A 25,991-nucleotide genomic window follows, 5' to 3' on the forward strand; every position below is an offset into this window, starting at 1 on the left:
ATATCTAGCATTCTCTTATTGGGAAATTGATACTCATGACATCTTCACCCATGCTCATTTTGTCACCTGATGCCATTTGGAAGTCTGTACGAGTAAACTTATTTTACTGTTTACGTATGGTATGAGAAATTCTGGCAGAATGTAAATAATTAAGGAGTGATGGTAATGTTTCACAAAGAAAACTTTGTTAGCTTTTGGACAAATCCATTTTTGAGCTACAGGTGCACGCGGCGCACACACACACACACACACACACACACACACACACACACACACACACAGCTATTGAAGCTTTCTTTCTTTCCTGTGTGCGTGTCAATGAATCAATGCTGCCACTATTTTGTGAGTTGTTACCTTGATTGATTGGTCTTAGCTTAGTGTTGCCCACACTGCAACTGCATTTATTCTGTAGTTTCTCTCCCCATAATTCTACTGAAGCCATCCAGTACCTTTAAAGAGTACCAGGAGGCCTTTTGAATGAATGATGTAGTACCATACTCATGATGTGAGTGTAGGGATCAGATACAAAAACCCTGCACCACTGCTCATGATAAATTCCAAGTAGACATGGTTTCCCACTGCCTTCCTTTGATCTGCTATGGAGTGCTAAGTGTGTGTTTGTTTAGTGGATGACTGTGATGAGTGTTCGTACAGAGTAGTGCTGGGTTTGTGTTGTTATGAATAAAAGGAAGGGAGAGAGTGAAACCCGGTGTCAGCATACAGCCTACTCATTGGAAGTAGCAAGAAGGGGATCAAGGAGGCCTTTTACTAGTTCTGTATGTGTAATGCGAAAAGTAAGTAATATAATGATTTCTATTGTATCATGCCATCAATTTAAAGCCAATTCTGTGACATGTGGTCAATGGCTAATAAAGAATCTGAATTTATTAGACACAATTTCTTCAGGAAGTAATGACCTGAATATTTGGTGCCCTTTGGCCTCCAATGCTTCACAATGGAAGATTAAATGTGGTGTGGTTTTAACCCCCCCACCCCCACCCCCACCCCACACTAAATAGTCTACAATTATGGGCTTCTTTCTCTACACCCATCATTTCTAATTGTTTTTTTAAAGTCTCCATGGGCAGTCATTAGTCTTACCACGAGTTTAGTTTGTCTCCCTGTGCAAACCAAGGATCGCAGAATTTATCTTGAAACATCACTTCAGTGTCATTAGCTTACAATACTTCTATTTTTGGATCGTAAGTCAAATATTCTGCACAGTGCCTTCTAATCCAGCCATATAGTTTTGTCCTTACCATTGCTTTAGTGGCGGTCAGAAAAATTTACAGTCCAACAGATGGAGTCATTGCACCTGTCCTCACTAGCCTGTCAGCTTGTTCATTGTTGCTGATTTCTGAGTGACTAGGAACACACAGCAGATTTTGCCTGTTGCTTCAACCTAGCCTTACAGTGGCTTCATGGCATTCAGCAACAATCTTTGCTCTTATTGCAAAGGCTGATAGAGATTTCAGAGCTGCTTGGCTGGCTGAATGAACACAGATGCCATGGTCCTTGTAGCACCAACACAGATTCTCCTCCACACACTCTCTGATAGCGATATTTCCAGTTGGAATACCATGGCTGAATTCCCTAGAGAGACTGTGGTTTCTAGTCTAGGCTGTACCCCCATATATCCTGCCCCCCCCCCCCCCCCCCTCCCACCTTTGTCTGTTTTCAATCCATCAGTAGACCAGACTATACCTCCTGAGCAGTATAGAGGTTTGTTCTTCCGCTGCTTTGTACTTCCAAATATTACCCTGAGATGTTTACTGAAGCAGATGGTCATTGTTGTGTAGTCAGCCGGCATTCCTCGATGACTCCTATAAGTACCACATTTGGGATTCTGGATTTCCTAAAGAATTCCAGTTGTTTTCAGCTTTTAACCTTTATGCCCATGGTGGTGCCTCCATTGTAACCCAAAGGTGCAATGGGAGGCAAGTCCAGCATTCTCTCCATCCCAGTAGTGGGTGTGCTGCTAATGCCACCTGTTATGGCTAAGTAGCGAATCTCTGGGCCTTGCCAACACCTTCGAAGTTGCCATCAGTTTTACTTTATTTCATCATGCTATAGCGCCATAACCTATCATAGGTCTTATTAGAGTTGTGTATATCCAATATATGCTTCTGAGATTTAGAACCAAGTTTTTACTACAGGCCCTTTCAGTGCACATAAGAGCACCTTTCATTTGGGAACATATATTCTTTATATCTGAGGTCCAACATAGTTTCACATCCAGGATTGCTGCTAGATACTCCACTACTCCCTCTACTAGTAGAGTTTTGGTGAAGAGCTTGAGATTCCAGTATATGCCCTGGATACACTTCCTTATGAACAGCACCACAGCAGTTTTCTTGGAAATGACCTTTAGGACCTTCACTCCTTAATTATTTACAAGTTTTAATGTGTCCCAGTATTGCAGCACATAGAAATGTATTGTTTGACTTACATAATTATGACTTATATAATTAGTTTTGATAACTTACCTGGAAAATAGTTCTTCATCAACCTTTGAACGTGGCCTCACTGAAGTGAGCATTTTCCAGTCTATTGGAACAGGGCTTAGATCTTCCAGTGCAACAGAACGCATGTCAGGAGGGACAGGGTTTGCATAAGAGTATTCTCCCTGTCGGCGAAATTCTCTTCGTTGTGGTCGAAATGTAAAATCCTTTTCACGCATTCGGATCTCTTCATGTCGTACCTTTGACACACATGAGTTTAAAGTACAGGAGGTGTATATGTACTAGGACTGTGAAAAACTAATGTTACCAGGGTAAAAAAGTATTTATGTGGCAGGTCAACACATGACTACAGATGATGTTATGGAATAAGGTGAAGTAGCAGTTGACTAATTTGGTAACAAAGGCTAGTGTTCAGAAAGACAACAGTGCACATATAGTCTTTGTATAACATGGCCATTATGATGGTCTGCCAAAAGGAATGATTGCTTTTAAACGTGTCACAGAACATCCTGAGAAGGTCAGCCCAGATAGCCTTGTGTCTTTAAGTGCTGTTTCCAGAATGAGGAGATGTACCATCCCAAGGTATACATACACACCTTCATCTACATCTATACTCTGCAAACCACCATGATGTGGATGGCAGAAGGTACAACTCATTGTACCAGTTATTTCGGTTTCTTCCTGTTCCATTCATGTATGCAGTGCAGGAAGAATGATTGTTTGAATGTATCTGTGAATGCAGTAATTACTCTAATCTTATCTTCACAATCCCTATGTGAGCAATACTAAGTATATTCCTAGAGTAATCATTTAAAGCTCGTTCTTGAAACATTGTTAATAGACTTTCTCGGGATAGTTTATGTTTACCTTCAAGAGTCTTACAGTTCAATTCCTTCAGTATCTCTGTGACACTCTTCCATGGTTTAAACAAACTTGTGACCATTCATGCTGCCCTTCTGTGTATACATTCAATATCTCCTGCTAGTCCTGTATGGTATGGGTCCCACACACTTGAGCAATGTTCTAGAACTGATTGCTGAGTGATTTGTAAACAAATGCCTTTTTAGATTGATTGCACAGTCCCAGTATTCTACCAATAAACCAAAATCTACCATCTGCTTTACCCATGACTGACCCTATGTGATGAGTCCATAGGTGTGATAGTGAATCAAATGCTTTACGGAAATCAAGAAATTCTACATCTACCTTGAGCCAAAGCTTTCAGTGTGTCATGTGAGACAAACATGAGTTGGATTTCACTCAATTGATGTTTTTGGAATCCATGCCACTTGGAATTGTGCAGGTCATCCTGTTCACAATACCTTATTGTATTTGAGCTCAAAATATGTTCTAAAATTCTACAACAAATCAATGTCAAGGATACTGGATGGCAGTTTTGTGGACCTCTACTACTACCCTTACTGTAGAAGGGTATGACCTGTGCCTTTTTCCAAGAACTGGGCATATATTTTTATCTGAGGCATCCATGACAGATTACAGTAAGAAGAAGGGCTAGCTCAGCCACAAATTCAGTATAGATTTTGACAGGGATTCCAACAGTTTTAATGATTTTAGCTGTTTCTCAACAATACTGACACTAATACTTATTTCATCCATCTTTCCAGTGGTGCAAGGATTAAATTGAGGCAGTTCTCCTGCTACACTCAATTTCAGTCCTGTCTCATTCAGTAGGGACTGGATACTAACTTTGACACCACGAACAGTCTTTACATATGACCAGAATTTCTTTGGATTCTGTAAAAGATCACTTGACAATGTACTGTTACAGTAGTCATTGAAGGCATCATGCATTGCTATCTTGACAGCCAAACATGTTTCTTTCAGTATCCCTCTATCTATAGCTCTACACTTTGTTTTACACCTATTATGCTGTAATCTCTGCGTCTTTAGAAATTTCTTTACAGTGACGGTATAACATTGAGCTTCCCTCCCATTATGAACTGTTCTACTGGGTACATGTCTACCCAGTGCATGGTCAATTATTCTTTTAAACCTGAGCCAGAGTTCCTCTACATGCTCCTGCCCTATGCTGAAAGTTTCAAGTTCCTCATTCAGATATGACACTTTACTGATTTTTTTATCTAGTTTACTGAACTTATATATCTTTCTGCCTGTTTTAGTTGTCCTTTGTACTCTGGTAATCATTGTTGCCACAACTGTGCCATAGTCACTGATACCAGTTTTGATGTGGACATCCTCAAAGAGGTCAGGTCTACTTGATCCAATATATTTTAATCATGAGTGAGGTTCCTAACTATCTGTTCTAGGTAGTTTTCAGGGAAGGCATTTAGTAAACTTTCACAGGTGTTTTATCACACCCACTACTAAGAAAAATGTAATTTTACAATTGATTGTTGGATGATTAATGTCTATGCTGATGATTATAGAATGATTGGGGAACTTAGGTACAGGTGAACTGAGGCTTTTTCTAAAGTTTTTGGTTGCATCATGAGATGAGTCTTGTGTACAATAGAAGGAGCCAATTAGCATTTTATGCCCACCCCTCATACTAAGCCTTGCTCAAACAATCTCAAATGCAGCTTCAATTTTTATGCTGGTAGATTTGAGGTTTTTTGTCTACTGCAACAAATACATCACCTCCATTTCCCATTTGCTTATCCTTTCAATATACACTTAAATTTCCCCCCAAAACAACACTGCTATCAATTTCAGATTTCAACCAGCTTTTTGTACCTAGTATTATGTGAGCTTCATTACTTTTCATGAGCACTTCACACTCTGGCACTTTGTTGAGAATGCTTCAGCAATTTACCATTAGGATTTTAATACTCTCACCTGTGCGAGGCATTTCTTTGGATCTTTCACTGGTGGTTTTTGGTTTACCACAGCTATCCTCATCCAGACTGGATGGAGAGTTGCCTAATCTAAAAAACCTTTGTGTGCACCCTACACACAGTCAGCTACCTGAGTAGCAGCATCTGATGTCTAGTGCACAACTGACCCATTTACAGTTCTCAACTGTATGACACAAATCCAGGAAGTTGCAGCCTAATTTGTCACAGAACTTTCCAATGGATCAATCCTTCCACTCAACTGAGAACCAAAGGGCCATTATCAATTCTGGGGACAATGCTGCAAATTGTGAGCTTTGTTGAAACTCCATGCACAAGGCTGGTCTTCTCAATCTTCATTGCCAGTCGCTGGAATGAGCCAAGAATGATCTCAGAGCCCAGACAACAGGCATCATTTGTTCCAATGTGCACCAAAATCTGCGGTTGGTTGCATCCTGTTCCCTCATAGCTCCTGGAATAGCCTCTTCAACATGTTGAATGAGGTCTCCAGTCATACACACTGGCTGCACCTGGTGTCAATTCCTGTCCCTTGCTGTCATTATCCCTCAGGGGTACCATCATTCGTTGTATGTTTGAACTGCCAATGATTAATAGACTCTACCCTTTTACATTTGCCTGCTCCTGCCACCAGACACAAAAGGTTTCCCCAAAACAGGTGAAGTGAGTTCCATTGGCTCAGTTTCAGTCTCAGTGAAAGACAGCACCTCAAACCTGTCTGGATCTAGGTGAAACTTTTATTTACTAGCACATGAGTAACATTACATGCAGACAGTTGCAGTACACATATTCTGCCCAAGGGGGGTAACAGGATGGTGACAGTATGGGCATCCAGTCATACTTTAACTTAACTATGCTAAATCCATTACTAACCATGCTGACCCATGCCAGTGCAGCACAAAGGCACAAGAAAAAGTAGATACTGAGAAGTAACGGGTAACTTCTGTAAATGGATGTCTACATAATATTCTACAGGTTCGACAACAGTGGTAGATATGGCAGATCGTGACTGTCAGCATGCTTCCTAACTCATGACTATGAATCACTTTATTGTCAATCAGAATCTGGTGCAAGAAGACAGTTTGTTCTCCTTGATATGTTTCAAAGTCAGTTCTCCAGTAGAAGCCACTTGTTGAAGTGATAGATGATCAGAATGGCTATATGAAGTTTCTGGAGACCCAGATTGCTGTTTGTCCAACCCCTTAACAGTGATGGTGACCAGCATGGGAGCACATTTCAGAGCACGCATTGTCATCTACAGTTATCATACATCCTATTCATGAACCATGTCCTGACTTTTGTAATGTCCATGGGATCACCATGATTGCAGTGTTTTCATTATAAATACTGTCTTGAATAAAAGTGTCCTTTATGTCCATGTCATATTATATTTCTTTCAGTTACTTTCCATACTATACTGGTGCAATTCTTTCTAAGAACGATCCAACTTTCTTTGAGCTTTGTTACTTGGCAGTGACACATCATGTGAAAGTTATTTTTGTTGTTTTTGTTCTTATGTTTTGCACGCCAGTGCAAGATGATGGTTCATGTACTACTTATAACTGTTGTGTTACTTATTGTTGTTTACTTGTGCCAGGGAAGGGTATATTGAAAGAAAACATCATTTTGTATCAGTATTAGTGTGCTGATTTTTTTAGGTTATTTTTTGAAACTAAAGGAAAATATCAAGCTGCACACTCTAGCTGTTTCAGCAAATGTTGGAAGATGTTCTAACAACATGCACATGATATTCAACAACAGACTTTCCCTCATTTTGAGAACATATGGGTGTTTACTATGACACACTGCAATAGTTTGATGGTTATACAACAATTTTCATACATCTTCAAAGAATGAATTTTTCTTAAACAAAACCTAGCAATTTTAGATTAACCATCCTTTTAATAATATCAGTTCAGCCCCCTGAAAAATTTTTCATTGCTGTAGTTCATTTTAAAGCTCACTTTACATTTATTTTTATTGATATTTTCAGGTCTTTTAGTAATAATTTTCAAGGTATTTGAGATCATTACAATCTGAGGCCTATATTTACGCAGGTCCTTTTTCTTATTCATTAATGATTTGAGTGCTCTAGTGATGTATCCACAACTGAATCATTCTGAAAATCTCTTGTATCAACTGTAACAATGTGCCAAATGTCAAGGATATCATTCATGCAATGTGGACAACCAGTGGAAGTGTTTTTGGCAGTAATGAATGGGCAATGATGTCTCTTATATTGAGAGGTATGCCCTAACCAGTACAAGCAACATAAAATTGATCATGATGAGGTTTAATGCTATTACGATATTAGGATGAAGATTAACAATTTTTTATGCAACGAGATTATGCAACTTTATATAATAAACTTACAACCCCAGTTCCTTAAATAAAACAGATTGTTACAAAAATAACAAATCTATGCTAAGAAAATTTATATTATAAACTGCAGAAGTGTGCTCATAATTCCCCTCCCCCTCTTTTCCACACCCACCCATCCTCCAGCCCACCCACCCACTTGCTCTCAGACACACACACAACACACACACACACACACACACACACACACACACACACACACACACACACAAATAAAATTGCAAATAATTATAAGCAAGAAATTTTTCTGATTGTATTACTGATTTGTTGCAACATTCCTTGTTTTCTATCAACTGATTTAGGATATATAGGAATGGTATTGTATGTTTGACAGAATAAATTATGCAGAAGTTTACACATATTTTAAAGTGTGGTGCTGGGTGCAAGAGGCTATTGCTTCATACAGCTGCATAGTGGTCTTAGTAATAAAATTCCACTGACAGCTTCCATTGTCATTGCCTTTCAGTCACTGACTTAGGCATTACGCATTAAAGTAAATAAGTCAGAACTCTGCGTTTCCTGCCCTGCTTGGTTTTGTGTTGTGTGAGATTCTTTGTGCCTAAGGGTTTCTTTTTCTCATGCTTTTGCTCTATTAAGTTTTGTTACTATGTGTCATCTTTTTAGATACTAAAGGGAGAAGGTCACTGTTTCCAAAAAAATTGTGTTCTTGCTATATATCCTAAGTTCTCCATGCCAGATATGGGCTCAGATTTGAACACTTCAGGTTGTGAGAATTATAGTATTCACTTGCTACACTATTTTTCCATTTACTATGATATTTGTGAGACAGCAAGATTTGTGGAATGGCAGAGACAATACTTCAGTTGCCCCTTAGACAACAGATAGTGGCTTGTTCAATGCAAAAGACAAACAACCAGCCATCACAAAAAGTGGCTTTTATATAGTCACATGCCGCGAGTGTCAGTCTGGCTACATTAGACAGATGGACAGGTCAATCTGCTCCAGGTTTAAAGAGCATCATGGAAGCTGGAAATTAAAGAAGCCTGACCAGCCTTTGTGGAACATTGCCTTAACAATAACCACAAATACATAATAGATGTACAAGTCTTACACACAGAGGAAAAGGGGGCTAAACTCAACCCCCCATGAACCATGGACGATAAATAGTTTGGACAAGAAGAGAATAGAAGCTTTCAAAATGTGGTGCTATAGAAGAATGCTGAATATTAGATGGGTAGATCACATAACTAATGAGGAGGTATTGAGTAGAATTGGGGAGAAGAGGAGTTTGTGGCACAACTTGACAAGAAGAAGGGACCGATTGATAGGACATGTTCTGTGGCATCAAAGGATCACCAATTTAGTATTGGAGGGCAGCGTGGAGGGTAAAACTCATAGAGGGAGACCAAGAGATGAATACACTAAGCAGATTCAGAAGGATGTAGGTTGCAGTAGGTACTGGGAGATGAAGAAGCTTGCACAGGATAGGGTAGCATGGAGAGCTGCATCAAACCAGTCTCAGGACTGAAGACCACGGCAACAACACATCCACAGACCTATTATTAAACGAGCAAACCAATTCAATTATTCATGTCTTTTAGATGATATCACAACTCCAGGATAGAAGCAAGACTTTGGGCTTCAATCCATCAATAAATAAAAAGGTTTTCACTGATGCATTGCCTGATATGTTTAGTCACATTAGTGTAATTGCTGAATTGTGTATTTCTATATGTAATTTGTTCAAAAATTGTCATTGAAGTAATTTTACATTAAGCCATGAATTAAAACATTAAGAAGTTGAGTTTACTATCTTTGCCTTATCATCATGTTTATCTGTGCATTATCATCTTTGGAATCAGTAATGTACTTGAAAATGGGCTTATAACTTGAAACCTAGGTTGTGCAGTAACAACAATAAAATTTGTGAAACAAGGCAAAAAACTGTGTTTGTTTAGTTAATTTACAATGTTTCATCAAGAACCCACAGTTGATTCAATAAAATGATTAAAATACTGACAATATTTCCAGGAGTGAGACTGAGAGGTTGTGCAGCAATATGGAGAACTTCAACAGCTTCGGAAATGTATTGCACTGCTTGGATATTATGCATCTACAGGCAGTGCTGACAAAGTTCTTCACAGTCTCTTGCATGCTATGCAGACCAAGGAGGTTAGGTTATGTTTGGTTAAATTTGTGGTGGTAGTGTGGAAAATGAGTTAAAACAAGACAAAAGAGCATTATTATCACTATAATGCATCAAAAATTCCTGGATTGTGAGATATTATGGCAGATAAGTACAAAAACAAAATTGTTAAGAATAATGTATCATATGATTTGTTTCTCAAAAAACATAGGGAGAGCCATGAAGGAAGTGTTTCTAAAAAAGTAATTAATGCAGATGTATGAAGAAAAGTATATATAGAAAAAAACAAAGATGATGTGACTTACCAAACGAAAGGGCTGGCAGGTCGAAAGACACACAAAGAAACACAAACATACACACAAAATTCAAGCTTTCGCAACAAACTGTTGCCTCATCAGGAAAGAGGGAAGGAGAGGTAAAGACGAAAGGATGTGGGTTTTAAGGGAGAGGGTAACGAGTCATTCCAATCCCGGGAGGGGAAAGACTTACCTTAGGGGGAAAAAAGGACGGGTATACACTCGCACACACATATCCATCCACACATATACAGACACAAGTAGACATATTTAAAGACAAAGAGTTTGGGCAGAGATGTCAGTCGAGGCGGAAGTGCAGAGGCAAAGATGTTGTTGAGTGACAGGTGAGTTATGAGTGGCGGTAACTTGAAATTAGCGGAGATTGAGGCCTGGTGGGTAACGGGAAGAGAGGATATATTGAAGAGCAAGTTCCCATCTTCAGAGTTCGGATAGGTTGGTGTTGGTGGGAAGTATCCAGATAACCCGGACTGTGTAACACTGTGCCAAGATGTGCTGGCCGCGCACCAAGGCATGTTTAGCCACAGGGTGATCATCATTACCAACAAACACTGTCTGCCTGTGTCCATTCATGCGAATGGACAGTTTGTTGCTGGTCATTCCCACATAGAATGCATCACAGTGTAGGCAGGTCAGTTGGTAAATCACGTGGGTGCTTTCACATGTGGCTCTGCCTTTGATCGTGTACACCTTCCGGGTTACAGGACTGGAGTAGCTGGTGGTGGGAGGGTGCATGGGGCAGGTTTTACACCGGGGGCGGTTACAAGGATAGGAGCCAGAGGGTAGGGAAGGTGGTTTGGGGATTTCATAGGGATGAACTAACAGGTTACGAAGGTTAGGTGGACAGCGGAAAGACACTCTTGGTGGAGTGGGGAGGATTTCATGAAGGATGGATCTCATTTCAGGGCCCTGCTGGAGAGCCACATTCAGAGTCTGGTCCAGTCCCGGAAAGTATCCTGTCACAAGTGGGGCACTTTTGTGGTTCTTCTGTGGGAGGTTCTGGGTTTGAGGGGATGAGGAAGTGGCTCTGGTTATTTGCTTCTGTACCAGGTCGGGAGGGTGGTTACGGGATGCGAAAGCTATTGTCAGGTTGTTGGTGTAATGGTTCAGGGATTCCGGACTGGAGCAGATTCATTTGCCACGAAGACCTAGGCTGTAGGGAAGGGACTGTTTGATGTGGAATGGGTGGCAGCTGTCATAATGCAGGTACTGTTGCTTGTTGGTGGGTTTGATGTGGATGGACGTGTGAAGCTGGCCATTGGACAGATGGAGGTCAACGTCAAGGAAAGTGGCGTGGGATTTGGAGTAGGACCAGGTGAATCTGATGGAACCAAAGGAGTTGAGGTTGGAGAGGAAATTCTGGAGTTCTTCTTCACTGTGAGTCCAGATCATGAAGATGTCATCAATAAATCTGTACCAAACTTTGGGTTGGCAGGCCTGGGTAACCAAGAAGGCTTCCTCTAGGCGACCCATGAATAGGTTGGTGTACAAGGGGGCCATCCTGGTAGCCATGGCTGTTCCCTTTAATTGTTGGTATGTCTGGCCTTCAAAAGTGAAGAAGTTGTGGGTCAGGATGAAGCTGGCTAAGGTAATGAGGAAAGAGGTTTTAGGTAGGGTGGCAGGTGATTGGCGTAAAAGGAAATGCTCCATCGCAGCGAGGCCCTGGACGTGCGGAATATTTGTGTATAAGGAAGTGGCATCGATGGTTACAAGGATGTTTTCTGGGGGTAACAGATTGGGTAAGGATTCCAGGCGTTCGAGAAAGTGGTTGGTGTCTTTGATGAAGGATGGGAGACTGCATGTAATGGGTTGAAGGCGTTGATCTACGTAGGCAGAGATACGTTCTGTGGGGGCTTGGTAACCAGCTACAATGGGGCGGCCGGGATGATTGGGTTTGTGAATTTTAGGAAGAAGGTAGAAGGTAGGGGTGCGGGGTGTCGGTGGGGTCAGGAGGTTGATGGAGTCAGGTGAAAGGTTTTGCAGGGGGCCTAAGGTTCTAAGGATTCCTTGAAGCTCCGCCTGGACATCGGGAATTGGATTACCCTGGCAAACTTTGTATGTGGTGTTGTCTGAAAGTCCTTGATCTTTCCTCTCCCACATCCACACCGGCTGTTCAGAGCATCCTCCTACAGGCCAACCGCAAATTAGAACAGCATGCCACCCTCCACCTCAAAAAACTATCCAATCTCCTGGTTTCCCACCTCCAGAAAGGCAACTCACTCACCCTTCACAACCTTTCCAGCAAACATAACCTCCTCTCATTGCACACAAACCCAGTCTCTCCCATCTACTCAATCTCCCACTTCCAGCTCCACTCCCTCCAAAACCTCAAAATTCCAATCAACACAGTCTGGAATCACAACACCCTAATTCAGTAGTTAACCTTTCCTCCAAACCTCTCTCCCAATCCGATACCTCTGTCCTATCCAAAGGCCTCACCTTCAGCCCCACTCCCAGATTCAACCAAACAGCCCTCGTCAAAGATTTACTGTCCTACTCTTGTACTCACTGCTGGAAATATCACTTTGCCACGAAGAAAAATTATCCTAATCCTACTCCCAATGATCCAACTCCCCAGGACACTACCCAAATTGAACCCTGCCTGGAACAGTTCCGTCCTCCGTCGCAGCGGGACCCACCTCCTCTTCCTCAAAATCACCCTCTCCAAACCCTCCAGGAATTTCTGACTTCCAGCCTTGCATCTCAATCCTTCTTAAAAAAACTTAATCCTACTCCCAACATCACCACTGCTGAAGCCCAGGCTATCCTTGATCTGAAGGCTGACCGATCCATCGTCATTCTTCCGGCGGACAAGGGTTCGACGACCGTGGTACTTGATTGTCGGGAGTATGTGGCTGAGGGACTGCGTCAGCTTTCAGACAACACCACATACAAAGTTTGCCAAGGTAATCCCATTCCTGATGTCCAAGCAGAGCTTCAAGGAATCCTCAGAACCTTAGGCCCCCTGCAAAACCTTTCATCTGACTCCATCAACCTCCTGACCCCACCGACACCCCGCACCCCTACCTTCTACCTTCTTCCTAAAATTCACAAACCCAATCATCCCAGCCGCCCCATTGTAGCTGGTTACCAAGCCCCCACAGAACGTATCTCTGCCCACGTGGATCAACGCCTTCAACCCATTACATGCAGTCTCCCATCCTTCATCAAAGACACCAACCACTTTCTCGAACGCCTGGAATCCTTACCCAATCTGTTACCCCCGGAAACCATCCTTGTAACCATCGATGCCACTTCCTCATACACAAATATTCCGCACGTCCAGGGCCTCGCTGCGATGGAGCATTTCCTTTCACGCCAATCACCTGCCACCCTACCTAAAACCTCTTTCCTCATTACCTTAGCCAGCTTCATCCTGACCCACAACTTCTTCACTTTTGAAGGCCAGACATACCAACAATTAAAGGGAACAGCCATGGCTACCAGGATGGCCCCCTTGTACGCCAACCTATTCATGGGTCGCCTAGAGGAAGCCTTCTTGGTTACCCAGGCCTGCCAACCCAAGTTTGGTACAGATTTATTGATGACATCTTCATGATCTGGACTCACAGTGAAGAAGAACTCCAGAATTTCCTCTCCAACCTCAACTCCTTTGGTTCCATCAGATTCACCTGGTCCTACTCCAAATCCCACGCCACTTTCCTTGACATTGACCTCCATCTGTTGTAACAACAACAACACTATACTATAGTAATTATAATAAATTTTTCTTCTGAATTTCGATAAATTAATATAATCGATGTTCTGATTCCATTTCTTTTCTTTTCATGTCAATATGTTAAAGAAACTGTAAACAATTTTCGATGTAAATTTTAATATTTATGTAAAATTTCAAGCAATGTTATAACAAAATTGAGGTGTAATCCCTGCTGAATCTATTGTAACATGTCTGAAATTGTAATTGTGCGCCTGGTCCATGCGTAGGCAATGTATTAAGATATGTGGAATGTAAAACCTTTGGTGAATACCCTATCTGTAGGGGAGCGATAAAGGGTGGATGGCAGGCGAGCGCGGGAAAATGCACACAGGCGCGGCACGGCATAACGGGCTCAGCAGCAGTACTAGTCGGAGTTGGGCATCGGTCTCAGGAACATGTACCGGATCGAGGAGGCTATCCTGGAAAAAGTGGTTCCATTGAGCCTCGGATGTGCCGTGTCCGACGACTATACAGCATGGCTATATTCTAAAGGCACTGGATTGAAAAGGATTACGACGCCAAGAAGAAGCAAAGTGCCGCTACAGCAAAAGCCATAGCTGTGATTGTATGTGTGCTGTGCGTCTCACCATCTCGCCGCTTGCCAACCGTTTCAACACTGTGATCATAACAGTTTCAGGGTCCCCCCCCCCTCCCCCCCTCTTTCATTCTTTTCTTTTCTATTCATTTAAATTCTGAAGTGATTGCACTGATTTGACCAGCAAAGTTAAAGTCAAGATAAAACCTAAATTTATCAGTGTTTTACCATTATTAAAATTGACATTGTATGTGTGTGTGTCAAAAGTGCTATTTCTAGGGTGACCTATGTCCGATTTCAGTCGGATCAATAGACAAAACGCAGTTCGTAGTAATCATTGTAGTGTAATGTTGGGTATTTATAGCTTGTTCAAACTAGTACAAAAAGGGAAAATCTTAATTCAGTAGATTTTTCTGGCACTAAAATCCACCATATAATACAGTATTACTACGTGTGGTTATGCTTGTACGTACATCTACTTGTACAAGGGAAAAACTCACTCAATGCCTAATTAGGCTGGCGACCGTATTATTAACCATTAGTAGCATCTGCAGTGTACGTTTCTTACCTGTCCTAATGTGTAATTGCACTTATACTTACTTGACGTATCATTGTTGTTAGTGACTGGGTATAAGTCCGATTTTGCTTCCACTTAGGTACACGCGGTCAACATATGTACTAAAATCCTATCCTATAAGGGGAAGCCCGTCAACTTATCATAGTACAGGCTTTAAAGAGTTAACGTACGCCCGAGGGTGGACGTTACACTGTCCAATGGCCAGCTTCACACGTCCGTCCACATCAGACCCACCAACAAGCAACAGTACCTGCATTATGACAGCTGCCACCCATTCCACATCAAACGGTCCCTTCCCTACAGGCTAGGTCTTCGTGGCAAATGAATCTGCTCCAGTCCGGAATCCCTGAACCATTACACCAACAACCTGACAATAGCTTTCGCATCCCGTAACTACCCTCCCGACCTGGTACAGAAGCAAATAACCAGAGCCACTTCCTCATCCCCTCAAACCCAGAACCTCCCACAGAAGAACCACAAAAGTGCCCCACTTGTGACAGGATACTTTCCGGGACTGGACCAGACTCTGAATGTGGCTCTCCAGCAGGGCCCTGAAATGAGATCCATCCTTCATGAAATCCTCCCCACTCCACCAAGAGTGTCTTTCCGCTGTCCACCTAACCTTCGTAACCTGTTAGTTCATCCCTATGAAATCCCCAAACCACCTTCCCTACCCTCTGGCTCCTATCCTTGTAACCTCCCCCGGTGTAAAACCTGCCCCATGCACCCTCCCACCACCAGCTACTCCAGTCCTGTAACCCGGAAGGTGTAAACGATCAAAGGCAGAGCCACGTGTGAAAGCACCCACGTGATTTACCAACTGACCTGCCTACACTGTGATGCATTCTATGTGGGAATGACCAGCAACAAACTGTCCATTCGCATGAATGGACACAGGCAGACAGTGTTTGTTGGTAATGATGATCACCCTGTGGCTAAACATGCCTTGGTGCACGGCCAGCACATCTTGGCACAGTGTTACACCGTCCAGGTTATCTGGATACTTCCCACCAACACCAACCTATCCGAACTCCGAAGATGGGAACTTGCTCTTCAATATATCCTCTCTTCCCGTTACCCAGCAGGCCTCAATCTCCGCTAATTTCAAGTTACCGCCACTCATACCTCACCTGTCACTCGACAACATCTTTGCCTCTGCACTTCCGCCTCGACTGACATCTCTGCCCAAACTCTTTGTCTTTAAATATGTCTACTTGTGTCTGTATATGTGTGGATGGATATGTGTGTGCGAGTGTATACCCGTCCTTTTTTCCCCCTAAGGTAAGTCTTTCCGCTCCCGGGATTGGAATGACTCGTTACCCTCTCCCTTAAAACCCACATCCTTTCGTCTTTCCCTCTCCTTCCCTCTTTCCTGATGAGGCAACAGTTTGTTGCAAAAGCTTGAATTTTGTGTGTATGTTTGTGTGTCTTTCGACCTGCCAGCGCTTTCGTTTGGTAAGTCACATCATCTTTGTTTTTTGATAAATTTTTCCCACGTGGAATGTTCCCCTCTATTATAAAAGTATATATAGATATTTATCCCTGTATTGCCCAAATACAGTCCTTTATTGCACATATTTTTCCACAATGTATTTCCTAAACTGTGCCTCAAATAATTTAAGGTGAAACACACTTGCAAATTTCAAGTCTTTGAAAGAATTAACACTTTTATTTGTAATTCTTTCAAAGTTTCAGTGAGAAATATCCTTTATTTGAAGTGACTATTTTCAGATTTGATGGACGGGAACCACAAATAAAGTTTGCTTCTTACTGCAGCTTTGACAGAATTACATATGATGATTGTTATAAAAATAAGTTGCTGACCCATTTTTCCTGCATCACACTGGATGTTCAAAAGCACTGCCAGTAGCATGATATCATAGTGTAGTAGATAAGCACTGATTTGGTGGAACTGCATCACTCATTGCATTATTTTGTTTTTTGATGATGGGGATAGGGGTGTCCAGAGAAATTTATCTGCGAGAAATGGGGGTGGGCAAGTGCCTATGTATGGTGATGTCAATGTATGGGAAGAATCGTTTCCAGTAATGTTTAAAATGTTGGACCATCAACACACGGAAGATACAATAATGATTTTTCTTTGTTCGCCCTCAATTCTTCCAACAACTTATTGCGAGTGATCTTTGACACTCCTTAACCCAATTTCTCCATATATCTTTTTTCTGCTTGTCAGAAATTAGTGAACTTAGAAGTGCACAAGACAAAAGATAGGCTTAAAACAATCTGTAATAAATTTTACAATGCATCCCCTGGTAATTAATTGTCAAGGAAATTAGTCAAAATTCTCCACAAAGTGGTGTAAGTTTAGTCAAAACTGAACATTAGTACACTGAAGACCTAATTAGCATTAGTCAACCACTCTCCATGAAATTTTGCTCTGCCTTTAGTAGGGAAAACAAGTCTGGGGGTGGTGTAGCAATCTTCACTGTTAAAGCAAGTAATTTCAGTGTTATTGATGTAAGTGCATTCTGCATAGAAGTAATCACAGAATTTGCTGCAATTAATTTAAAATGAGGTAGAGAAACTATAGCAATTATTGGTGTATATAAGCCACTAAGGGCATGTATGGATACAGTTTTTTCAAAAATATATCTGATTTGCTGATATATATAGACAGTAAGTTTTCTGTGTTAAATGGCCATGTAAATACTATAATAACAGGGGATATAACTATGGACTTATTAACCAGTGATGCCAACACCAAAAGGCTACACCACCTACTCGATGAATTCAACCTGACCCCACTTATCCATGACGCAACTAAAGAGATTGGCAACAGCAAAACATGTCTGGATAATATAATAACAAACATGACCCATCTTTCTTATAGTACATCTGTTCTATAACTAGTCATCTCAAATCACCATGCAGTACAGCTTCAATTGGAGGCAAATGAGATGTCCCTTGTCATTAAAAAGAAGCTATATGTAAGCAAAAGAATTATGTATAATGATAACATCAATAGACTGGACTGCATGTCAGCACACATACCATGCTTTGAGAATGTTAGCGTTTCCTATGATAGCTTTGCTGCTGATTTATACTACTATTTTGATGCTGCATGCCCAGTTGTAGCCACAAAAGTTAAGCGAACTAAAAATATAAACAAAAGTATTTGGATAAATAATGATGTCATTGAAGCAAGGGAAAAATTAAAATTATTCCATAGTGCAATGTTGAATAATAGACAAAATCTTAAGCTAAAGGAGGCCTCCAAAACTTATCAAGAATACTATAAAGATTTATTAATACAGACCAGGAGCAACTACATTGCAAACAAGCTTCAGGCTTCACACAGTGCTACTACTGATGTCTGGGGAGTGATAAACAGTTTTAGAACAGGCAGAGACAAATCCTGTATGGACTTTATTATTGAACGCAATGGGATGGTAGTAAAAGATCAACCTGAAATTGCTAATATATTCAACTAATATATTTCTTCAGTGGGGAAAGCTATCAATGACAAACATAATAACCTGCAGTATAATTTTAAAGGCAATCTATCTGAGTGTAGCACATATCTAGCCCCCACAAATTGCAAAGAAATATCCAACATCATCTCTAAAATCCTCAAGTCTCACAGGCATGGTAGCCTCAGTATTAATGTATTAAAAGTTTGCAGACAAAATGTCTCTCCACCTCTGTCTGTAGCAGTAAATAATATACTACTGACCATTAAAATTGCTACACCATGTAGATGACGTGCTATAGATGCGAAATTTAACCGACAGGAAGAAGATGCTGTGATATCCAAATGATTAGCTTTTCAGAGCATTCACACAAGGTTGGCGCCGGTGGCACCACCTACAATGTGTTGGCATGAGGGAAGTTTCCAACCGATTTCTCATACACAAACAGTAGTTGACCAGCATTGCCTGGTGAAACATTGTTATGATGCCTCGTGTAAGGAGGAGGAATGTGTACCATCACGTTTCCGACTTTGATAAAGGTCGGATTGTAGCATGTTGCGATTGTGGTTTATTGTACCGCGACAATGCTGCTCGCGTTGCTCGAGATCCAACGACTTTTAGCAGAATATGGAATTGGTGGGTTCAGAAGGGTAATACGGAATGCCCTGCTGGATCCCAATGGCCTTGTATCACTAGCAGTCGAGATGACAGGCATCTTATCCACAAGGCTGTAATGGATCGTGTAGATACGTCTCGATCCCTGAGTCAAAAGATGGGGACATTTGCAAGACAACAACCATCTACACGAACAGTTCGACAATGTTTGCAGCAGCATGGACTATCAGCTCGGAGACCATGACTGCGGTTACCTTTGACGCAGCATGACAGACAGGAGTGCCTGCGATGGTGTACTCAATGATGAACTTGGGTGCACGAATGGCAAAACGTCATTTTTTCGGATGAATCCAGGTTCTGTTTACAGCATCATGATGATCACATCCATGTTTGGCGACATTGCGGTGAACGCACATTGGAATTAATACTCCTTGGCACTTTTAGCCCAGCACTTTGAACCACAAACAGTCAGCCTCTTCGAATGCGCACTAACAACCACTTACTTTCAGTGCAATAGGGAATTCTTCGAGCAGATCGACGGTGTGGCCATGGGCTCCCCATTGGCTCCTGCGATTGCAAACCTGTATATGGAACATTTTGAGGAGGTGGCCCTTCAAACTGCCAGACAGAAACCAAAGCACTTCTTCCACTATGTCGACGACACTTTGGTCGTGTGGGGACATGGCAAACAGGCAGTAGATGAGTTTCTTTGAACACCGCAACAGCATCCATCCGAACATCAAATTTACAATGGAAATGGAGGAAAATGGATACCTCCCCTTCCTTGATATTTTATTTAAGAGGAAGGCAGATGGTTCACTGGGCCATGCAGTACATAGGAAGAAGACACACACAGACCTATACCTTCATGGAACAAGCTGCCACCATCCAGCACAAAGACAAACAGTATTGATCAACCTGGTACATAGGGCGCGCGCCGTCTGTGACACAGACAGCCCACTATCCGAGCTGCAACACCTGAAGGAAGTCTTTCACCAAAATGACTACAGTGAAACGCAGATCAACAGGGCACTTAAAAGGAAGAAGGAAGCAGTGAGAACCCCAGAAGAAGAAGAAGAAGAAGAAGAAGAAGAAGACAAACGACTCGCATTCCTTCCGTACGTGGGTCCGCTCTCAGCCAAAATTGCACCACTTCTGGGCAAATATAATAGCAAAACCATTCTCCGACCACCACCGAAGACGAGGGAGCTCCTAGGTTCTGCCAAAGATGCGCTGAACCTTAACACACCAGGAATATACAGCATACCATGCGAATGTGGAAAACAATACATTGGGCAAACACAGCGCTGCATATCTAAACGCTGCAAAGAACATATCAGATGTGTGTGACTGGGTCACACAGAAACATCAGCCATAGCAGATCACAGCATAAATGAAGAACACACCTTCAACTTCGAAAACACGAAGGTACTGTGCCGAGCATCTGGCTTTTGGGAAAGCGTTATCAAAGAATCCATAGAAATAAGGATTCACGACAATCTGGTCTACAGAGATGAGGGATACCAACTCAGAGCAGCATGGAACCCTGTGATAGCGGCAATCCATCGGGCGCACGCCCGTCAACGTCCTTCACCGTAGACGCAGACAGAAGGCTTACACCAAGAACCGAATGTGGCTGCTGGGGGCAACCGCCATCACCACCACTGCGCGCATGCCGCTGGTCCACTGCAGCCACTGGAGGTCCAGTGGAGGGGGGCGGCCGCGCATATAAATAGCCCGCTCTCCATGAATCTCGACACTTTGCCAGAAGATGGGTAGTATGACACTTCCCGAAACGTCGCGAGATATCAAAACTATCACCCGGCTGGAGACCCGAGAAACCTTCATCAACAGTGATATTCATGATTATGATATCAGAAACAAGAAAGACTTACACTATCCTTTACTCAACCTATCTTTGGCACAGAAAGGGGTAAAAAATGCTGTTATAAAAATTTTTGACAAATTACCAGATGAAGTAAAATGTCTGACAGACTGCAGTAATAGCTTCAAAAATAAATTGAAATTGTACCTCCTTGACAACTCCTTCTATACCACAGATGAATTCTTGAATACGTATAAATAAATCTGTAAATATAGTATATGCATGTTGTGCCATTTAAGGGAATGGGGTAAATAATAGAAATATTAATCTTTAACACTGTACTGTAATGTATATATATTTAAAAAAAATTGTTTCATATGTGCATTTCTTGTGCACTTGACACATTCCACATCACAATGGCTACCATTAAGGGGCCTGGGTTCGATTCCCAGCTGGATCGGGGATTTTCTCCACTCAGGGACTGGGTGTTGTGTTGTGTTCATCATCATTTCATCCCCATCTGGCGTGCAGGTCGCCCAATGTGGCATCGAATGTAATAAGACCTGCACCAAGACGGCTGGACCTGCCCCGTAAGGGGCCTCCCGGCCAATGACACCAAACGCTCATTTCCATTTCCATGGCTACCATACCATGCAGTTGATCAATGGAACACGCAACCAACTAACAAACTAAAATAACATCTCCAGAATGAGAAAATCTCATTCTGGAAACATCCCCCAGGCTGTGGCTAAGCCATGTCTCCGCAATATCCTTTCTTTCAGGAGTGCTAGTTCTGCAAGGTTCGCAGGAGAGCTTCTGTAAAGTTTGGAAGGTAGGAGACGAGGTACTGGCAGAAGTAAAGCTGTGAGGACGGGGCGTGAGTCATTCTTGGGTATCTCAGTCGGTAGAGCATTTGCCCGCGAAAGGCAAAGATCCCGAGTTCGAGTCTCGGTCCAGCACACAGTTTTAATCTGCCAGGAAGTTTCATAACATAACATCTGTTTCTCTATTCAATCATACTGTGAAGTCAATTGTTTAAGGTAAAACACCACTGGAATTGTGCACTGGTAAAGTGTTTTAAGAGTTTCAGCAATCTATGCATTTTTGGATCAAAATGCTATTTTTATTTGCCAAAGAAATTTTGTTCTAAGTTCAATGACAAAGCTATATCTGGGCATTTCATTGGCTATGTTAATGATAAAGATGGTTACAAAGTGTGGATTCCATCAAAATATCATGTGATGAAATCACAAAATGTTGATTTTCACCTAGAAAAGCTACGTACAGCTAGAAATTTGATTGAATTGGAATTTAATTTCATACCTGAAGAAATAGGAGAGAAAAGCGAATCCACTGTTGATGAAATTGACAATAGTGTGCTGGTGAATGCCTTCGGCAGCACACTAGCACTAGGAAACATTGTATAGAATTTAGTTCAGCAACTAAGTGTACATGTGACAAGAGAAGAGCAAGATGTGCCCCCAGACTGTGCGCTGATAATGCCCCATGAGCAGCATACATATAGACTGCTGTCACCGACCAAGCTGTCTCAGTCCCTCACTCACTACTTTCGTATGTCGCATTGGGACTCAGTTCGCATTGCACCTCAATACGTCACACTGGGCTCATCTCTCACAGTGATAATTGCTGCCTCGCATCTTAGATAACTGTGAGGGAATGCTATACGTATATGGTTGTGATATGGACATGAACAAGATTCAAGAATTAGTATATGATATTTGATTGCTGTCAACCACAGAACTTCAGATTTTTTGGTAATTTGTTCTCGTTGTTGCATGTGTTACACGAGGGGAGCTGCAGAAGTAATCTATTTCTCTTTCCAGAGGCTTTGCACATTGCTTTTCTATTTGTCTTTTCATATTTTGTTATAATTTGTTAGTGTTAGAATGGCTACCCGCCGTTCCCTCCACCCCCTGCCCTCGCACCTCAGCCGCAGACTGCTCCTGCTCTGGAACTAAATCAGATTTTTCAGTTTCAGATCCAGAAAATCGCCACATTGCTGTCTACTGTACAGCAATTGCCTGCTGCACAAGATGCGTTGGCTGCCCAACCAACCAACCAACCAACCAACCGATCCAACAAGTGCCACCAAACAACATTCCATTGTTTCGGCACTTCGATGAAAATGAAGAGGAATTATTTGAGTATCTCACCCAGTTCCAGGCCCTCTGTCAAGACCATCGAATTCAGGGTACTGTAAAATCTCATTATTTCTGTCTGTCCTGGGAACCGCTGTGTTTCACTCAATTCAAAAACTCTTCCCTAAGTCGTCTCCTGATGCACTCCACTATGATGAAGCAGTAAGTGCATTAAGTCAATATTATGAACAGCAGATTCAGGTTGCAGCAGCCAGATTTAAGTTCTTTTGCCTTAAGAAAAAGCCAGAACAGATGTACCATCAGTGGTATACCGAATTACGGGGTCTCATTAGGAAGTGTAAATTCAAGTGTAACTGTGGCAATTTTTATAGTTACATGATGATCCTTGATGCAGTCACATACAATGTCCCTGATAGCAGAATTAGAGAACAGATTCTCGAGTACTCAGATCCTTTGCATCATCAAGTGTTGCAAATATTAGAACAATTTGATTCTGGCACCATAGTTGCCAAAAAATTTTATCAGAACCCAACTTGTCATGTCGAGTCACCTTTTGCCCGTGACTGCCCTACCCAGCCACCACAATGAGTGCTCACGCAGATGTGCAGACAGCTTTGTAAACGAGTAGCCAGGCCCATATATCTAGTGAAGTCTTGCCCTTGCTGTTTTGCTTGCCATAAGTGGTAAGACTGCCCACCATGGAATGTGACATGTTAATCATGTAGAAAGAAAGGCCATGTCCAGCAGTCTGCTTGCAACACAACAGCAAAAGAATGCCAATTCTGCCCACTCTTGCAACATCAGGTCTCGTGCATATTCTGTGAATGCAGTGTTTTCAAAACTGACTACAGCGGTAATTCAAGCAAGGTTGTGCCCTCATCTCGCCGCAGTACAGTGCAACACCATTCCAACAAATTATTTGAAACACAGCAAATTGCTGGCCATTGTGTTGACTTTCAATTGGATACAGGTGCTTCTGTATGTTTGCTTAATCATGCCACATACAAATGGTGAGGCTCACCACACCTGTCAAAATCTAGCACGCACATCACTGCATACAACAGACAAGAAACCCCAGTACTTGGACAGTGTAGTTTACCTGCCAGTTACAAATCTCTCATGACGACAGTGAAATTTACTGTGTTGCAATCAAGAGTCAGTGAAAATTATTTGGCTTAGCTTCATTTGACTTGTTTGGTCTTAACATCTAAGGCAATGTACTTTCAGTGACTGCTTTTAATCCAAAAGACAGTGTAGCTAGTTTGCTTAAGGTATTTGCTGAACCCTCTTCTGATGTAGCTGGAAAAGCTAATAATTTTGTAGTGCACATTATGCTGAAAGACAATGCACAGCCTAAGTTTTTCCAGACTCAGCCCATTCCCGTTACTTTACGAGACAAAGTAGCCAGTGAATTAAAAGAATTAAAAGTCCATGGTGTGGTTGCTCCAATGCAACTACTTAGTGGACAAGTCTGTTGGTTTCGATTCCCAAGTCTTCTGGTTGCATTCACATTTGTGTTGACTTCAAAACTACAGTCAATCCACAGACAATAACTGACAGTTATCCATTGCCTTGCACTGAGGAACTTATGGACAGGCTTGGCACAGGCTGTTAGTTTTGTAAGATAGATTTGTGTGATGCTTATTTGCAAATACCACTAGAAGAAGAATCACAGAAAGTGTTTGTTGTTAATACACACTTAGGCCTATTCAGGTTTTTGCATTTGCCTTTTGGCACCAGTTCCGCACCCATCATTTTTCAATGTTACTTGGAAGTGCTGCCTGCTCAAGTGCCATTCTGGTCAACTGGCTTGACGACATTGTCATCTCAGGTCATATGCTAGAGGAACTCATTGCCAATTAGTGTACTCTTTTTCGAGTATTGTCAGATGCAGGACTCAAGGGTTGTGTCAAAAAGTGTAACTTTTTTCAGACGGAACTATGGTACTTAGGTAATGTGATAAACAGGTAGGATGTGCACCCCTCCAATCTCACTTGCTTGCAATCCATGACTTACGTGTTCCTCACCATGTATCAGAACTGCAGTAAGTGCTAGGCAAGTTGGTATAGTACATTTGTTTCATTCTGAACACTTCATAGATCGTGGCTCCATTGCATCGCTTGAAAAGGAAAATTGTGTGTTTTGTGTGAAACAAAGAGTGTCACAACACATTTCAGAAACTCAAAAATGCCTTGCTCAGTGACAGATGTTTAGTACATTTTGATCCTGCCAAACCAGTGATTTTGCAACTAGATGCTTTCTCTTACAGAATCAGTGCTGTGCTTTTGGTGCACATTACAGGCCTATTGCTTTTGCCTCAAAAGTTGTTAACTCAAACGCAATGCAGATTCACAAATTGAAAAAGAAGCTCTCACTATTGTGTATAGTGTGACGAAATCCCATCACTATGTGTGTGGTTGCAAGTTCTACTTAGTGACAGATCACAAGCCTTTGCAGTCTTTGTTTCATCCATCAAAGCCAGTTCCTACACATACTGCCCAAAAATTGCAATGTTGGGCTTTGCTTCTATCCCAGTATCAGTACGAAATTGTATAGACACCTATGGAAAAGCATGGCAGTGTTGACACCCTTTCTCACCTTCTGATCAGCCCTGACACTGATTTTGATTCCTCTGACACATCTTGTTGCCAGATCACTGCACAGGACTCTGAATTGCTGTAAGCTTTTCCATTGAATTACAGAAAAATTGCACAGGCCACAGAAGTGGACTCTGATCTGGAGATTTTGTTGCATTGCATTTGATGTCTTGGTCTTGCTTATTAAACAGCATTCAGAAAGCAGTAGTGCACTGATACTTTGCTTGTTGGCATAACCTTTCAGTACAATGAGGTGTAATTGTAGTACAATCGGACAGTGGAAAATTGCGTGTACTCATTCCCGTAGTGTTGCAAAACAATGTGTTACAACTGCTTCACCAAGGACATTGGGGAATTGTTCACACTAAACAGTTAGCGGGCCGGCACTGTACTTGGCAGAACAGTGAGCCCACATTGAACGGATGATGTCACAGTGTCATGCATGCATGGAAAACCTATCCCTAAGACTCAATCCCCAAG

The 25,991-nt window shown here is 41.9% G+C and overlaps 1 protein-coding gene across 1 annotated transcript in view; it reads right to left on the minus strand.

Annotated features, from left to right (window-relative positions):
• LOC124607065 overlaps positions 1-25,991 on the minus strand; it is a 104,445-nt gene that overhangs the window by 19,389 nt on the left and 59,065 nt on the right. The window contains exon 4 of the mRNA XM_047139240.1: positions 2,487-2,701. Coding sequence (XP_046995196.1) covers positions 2,487-2,701 — 215 coding nt within the window. The remainder of the gene's footprint in view (positions 1-2,486; positions 2,702-25,991) is intronic.

Source organism: Schistocerca americana, chromosome 3 (genome assembly GCF_021461395.2).
Source record: "Schistocerca americana isolate TAMUIC-IGC-003095 chromosome 3, iqSchAmer2.1, whole genome shotgun sequence".
NCBI classification, from domain to species: Eukaryota; Metazoa; Arthropoda; class Insecta; order Orthoptera; family Acrididae; genus Schistocerca; species Schistocerca americana.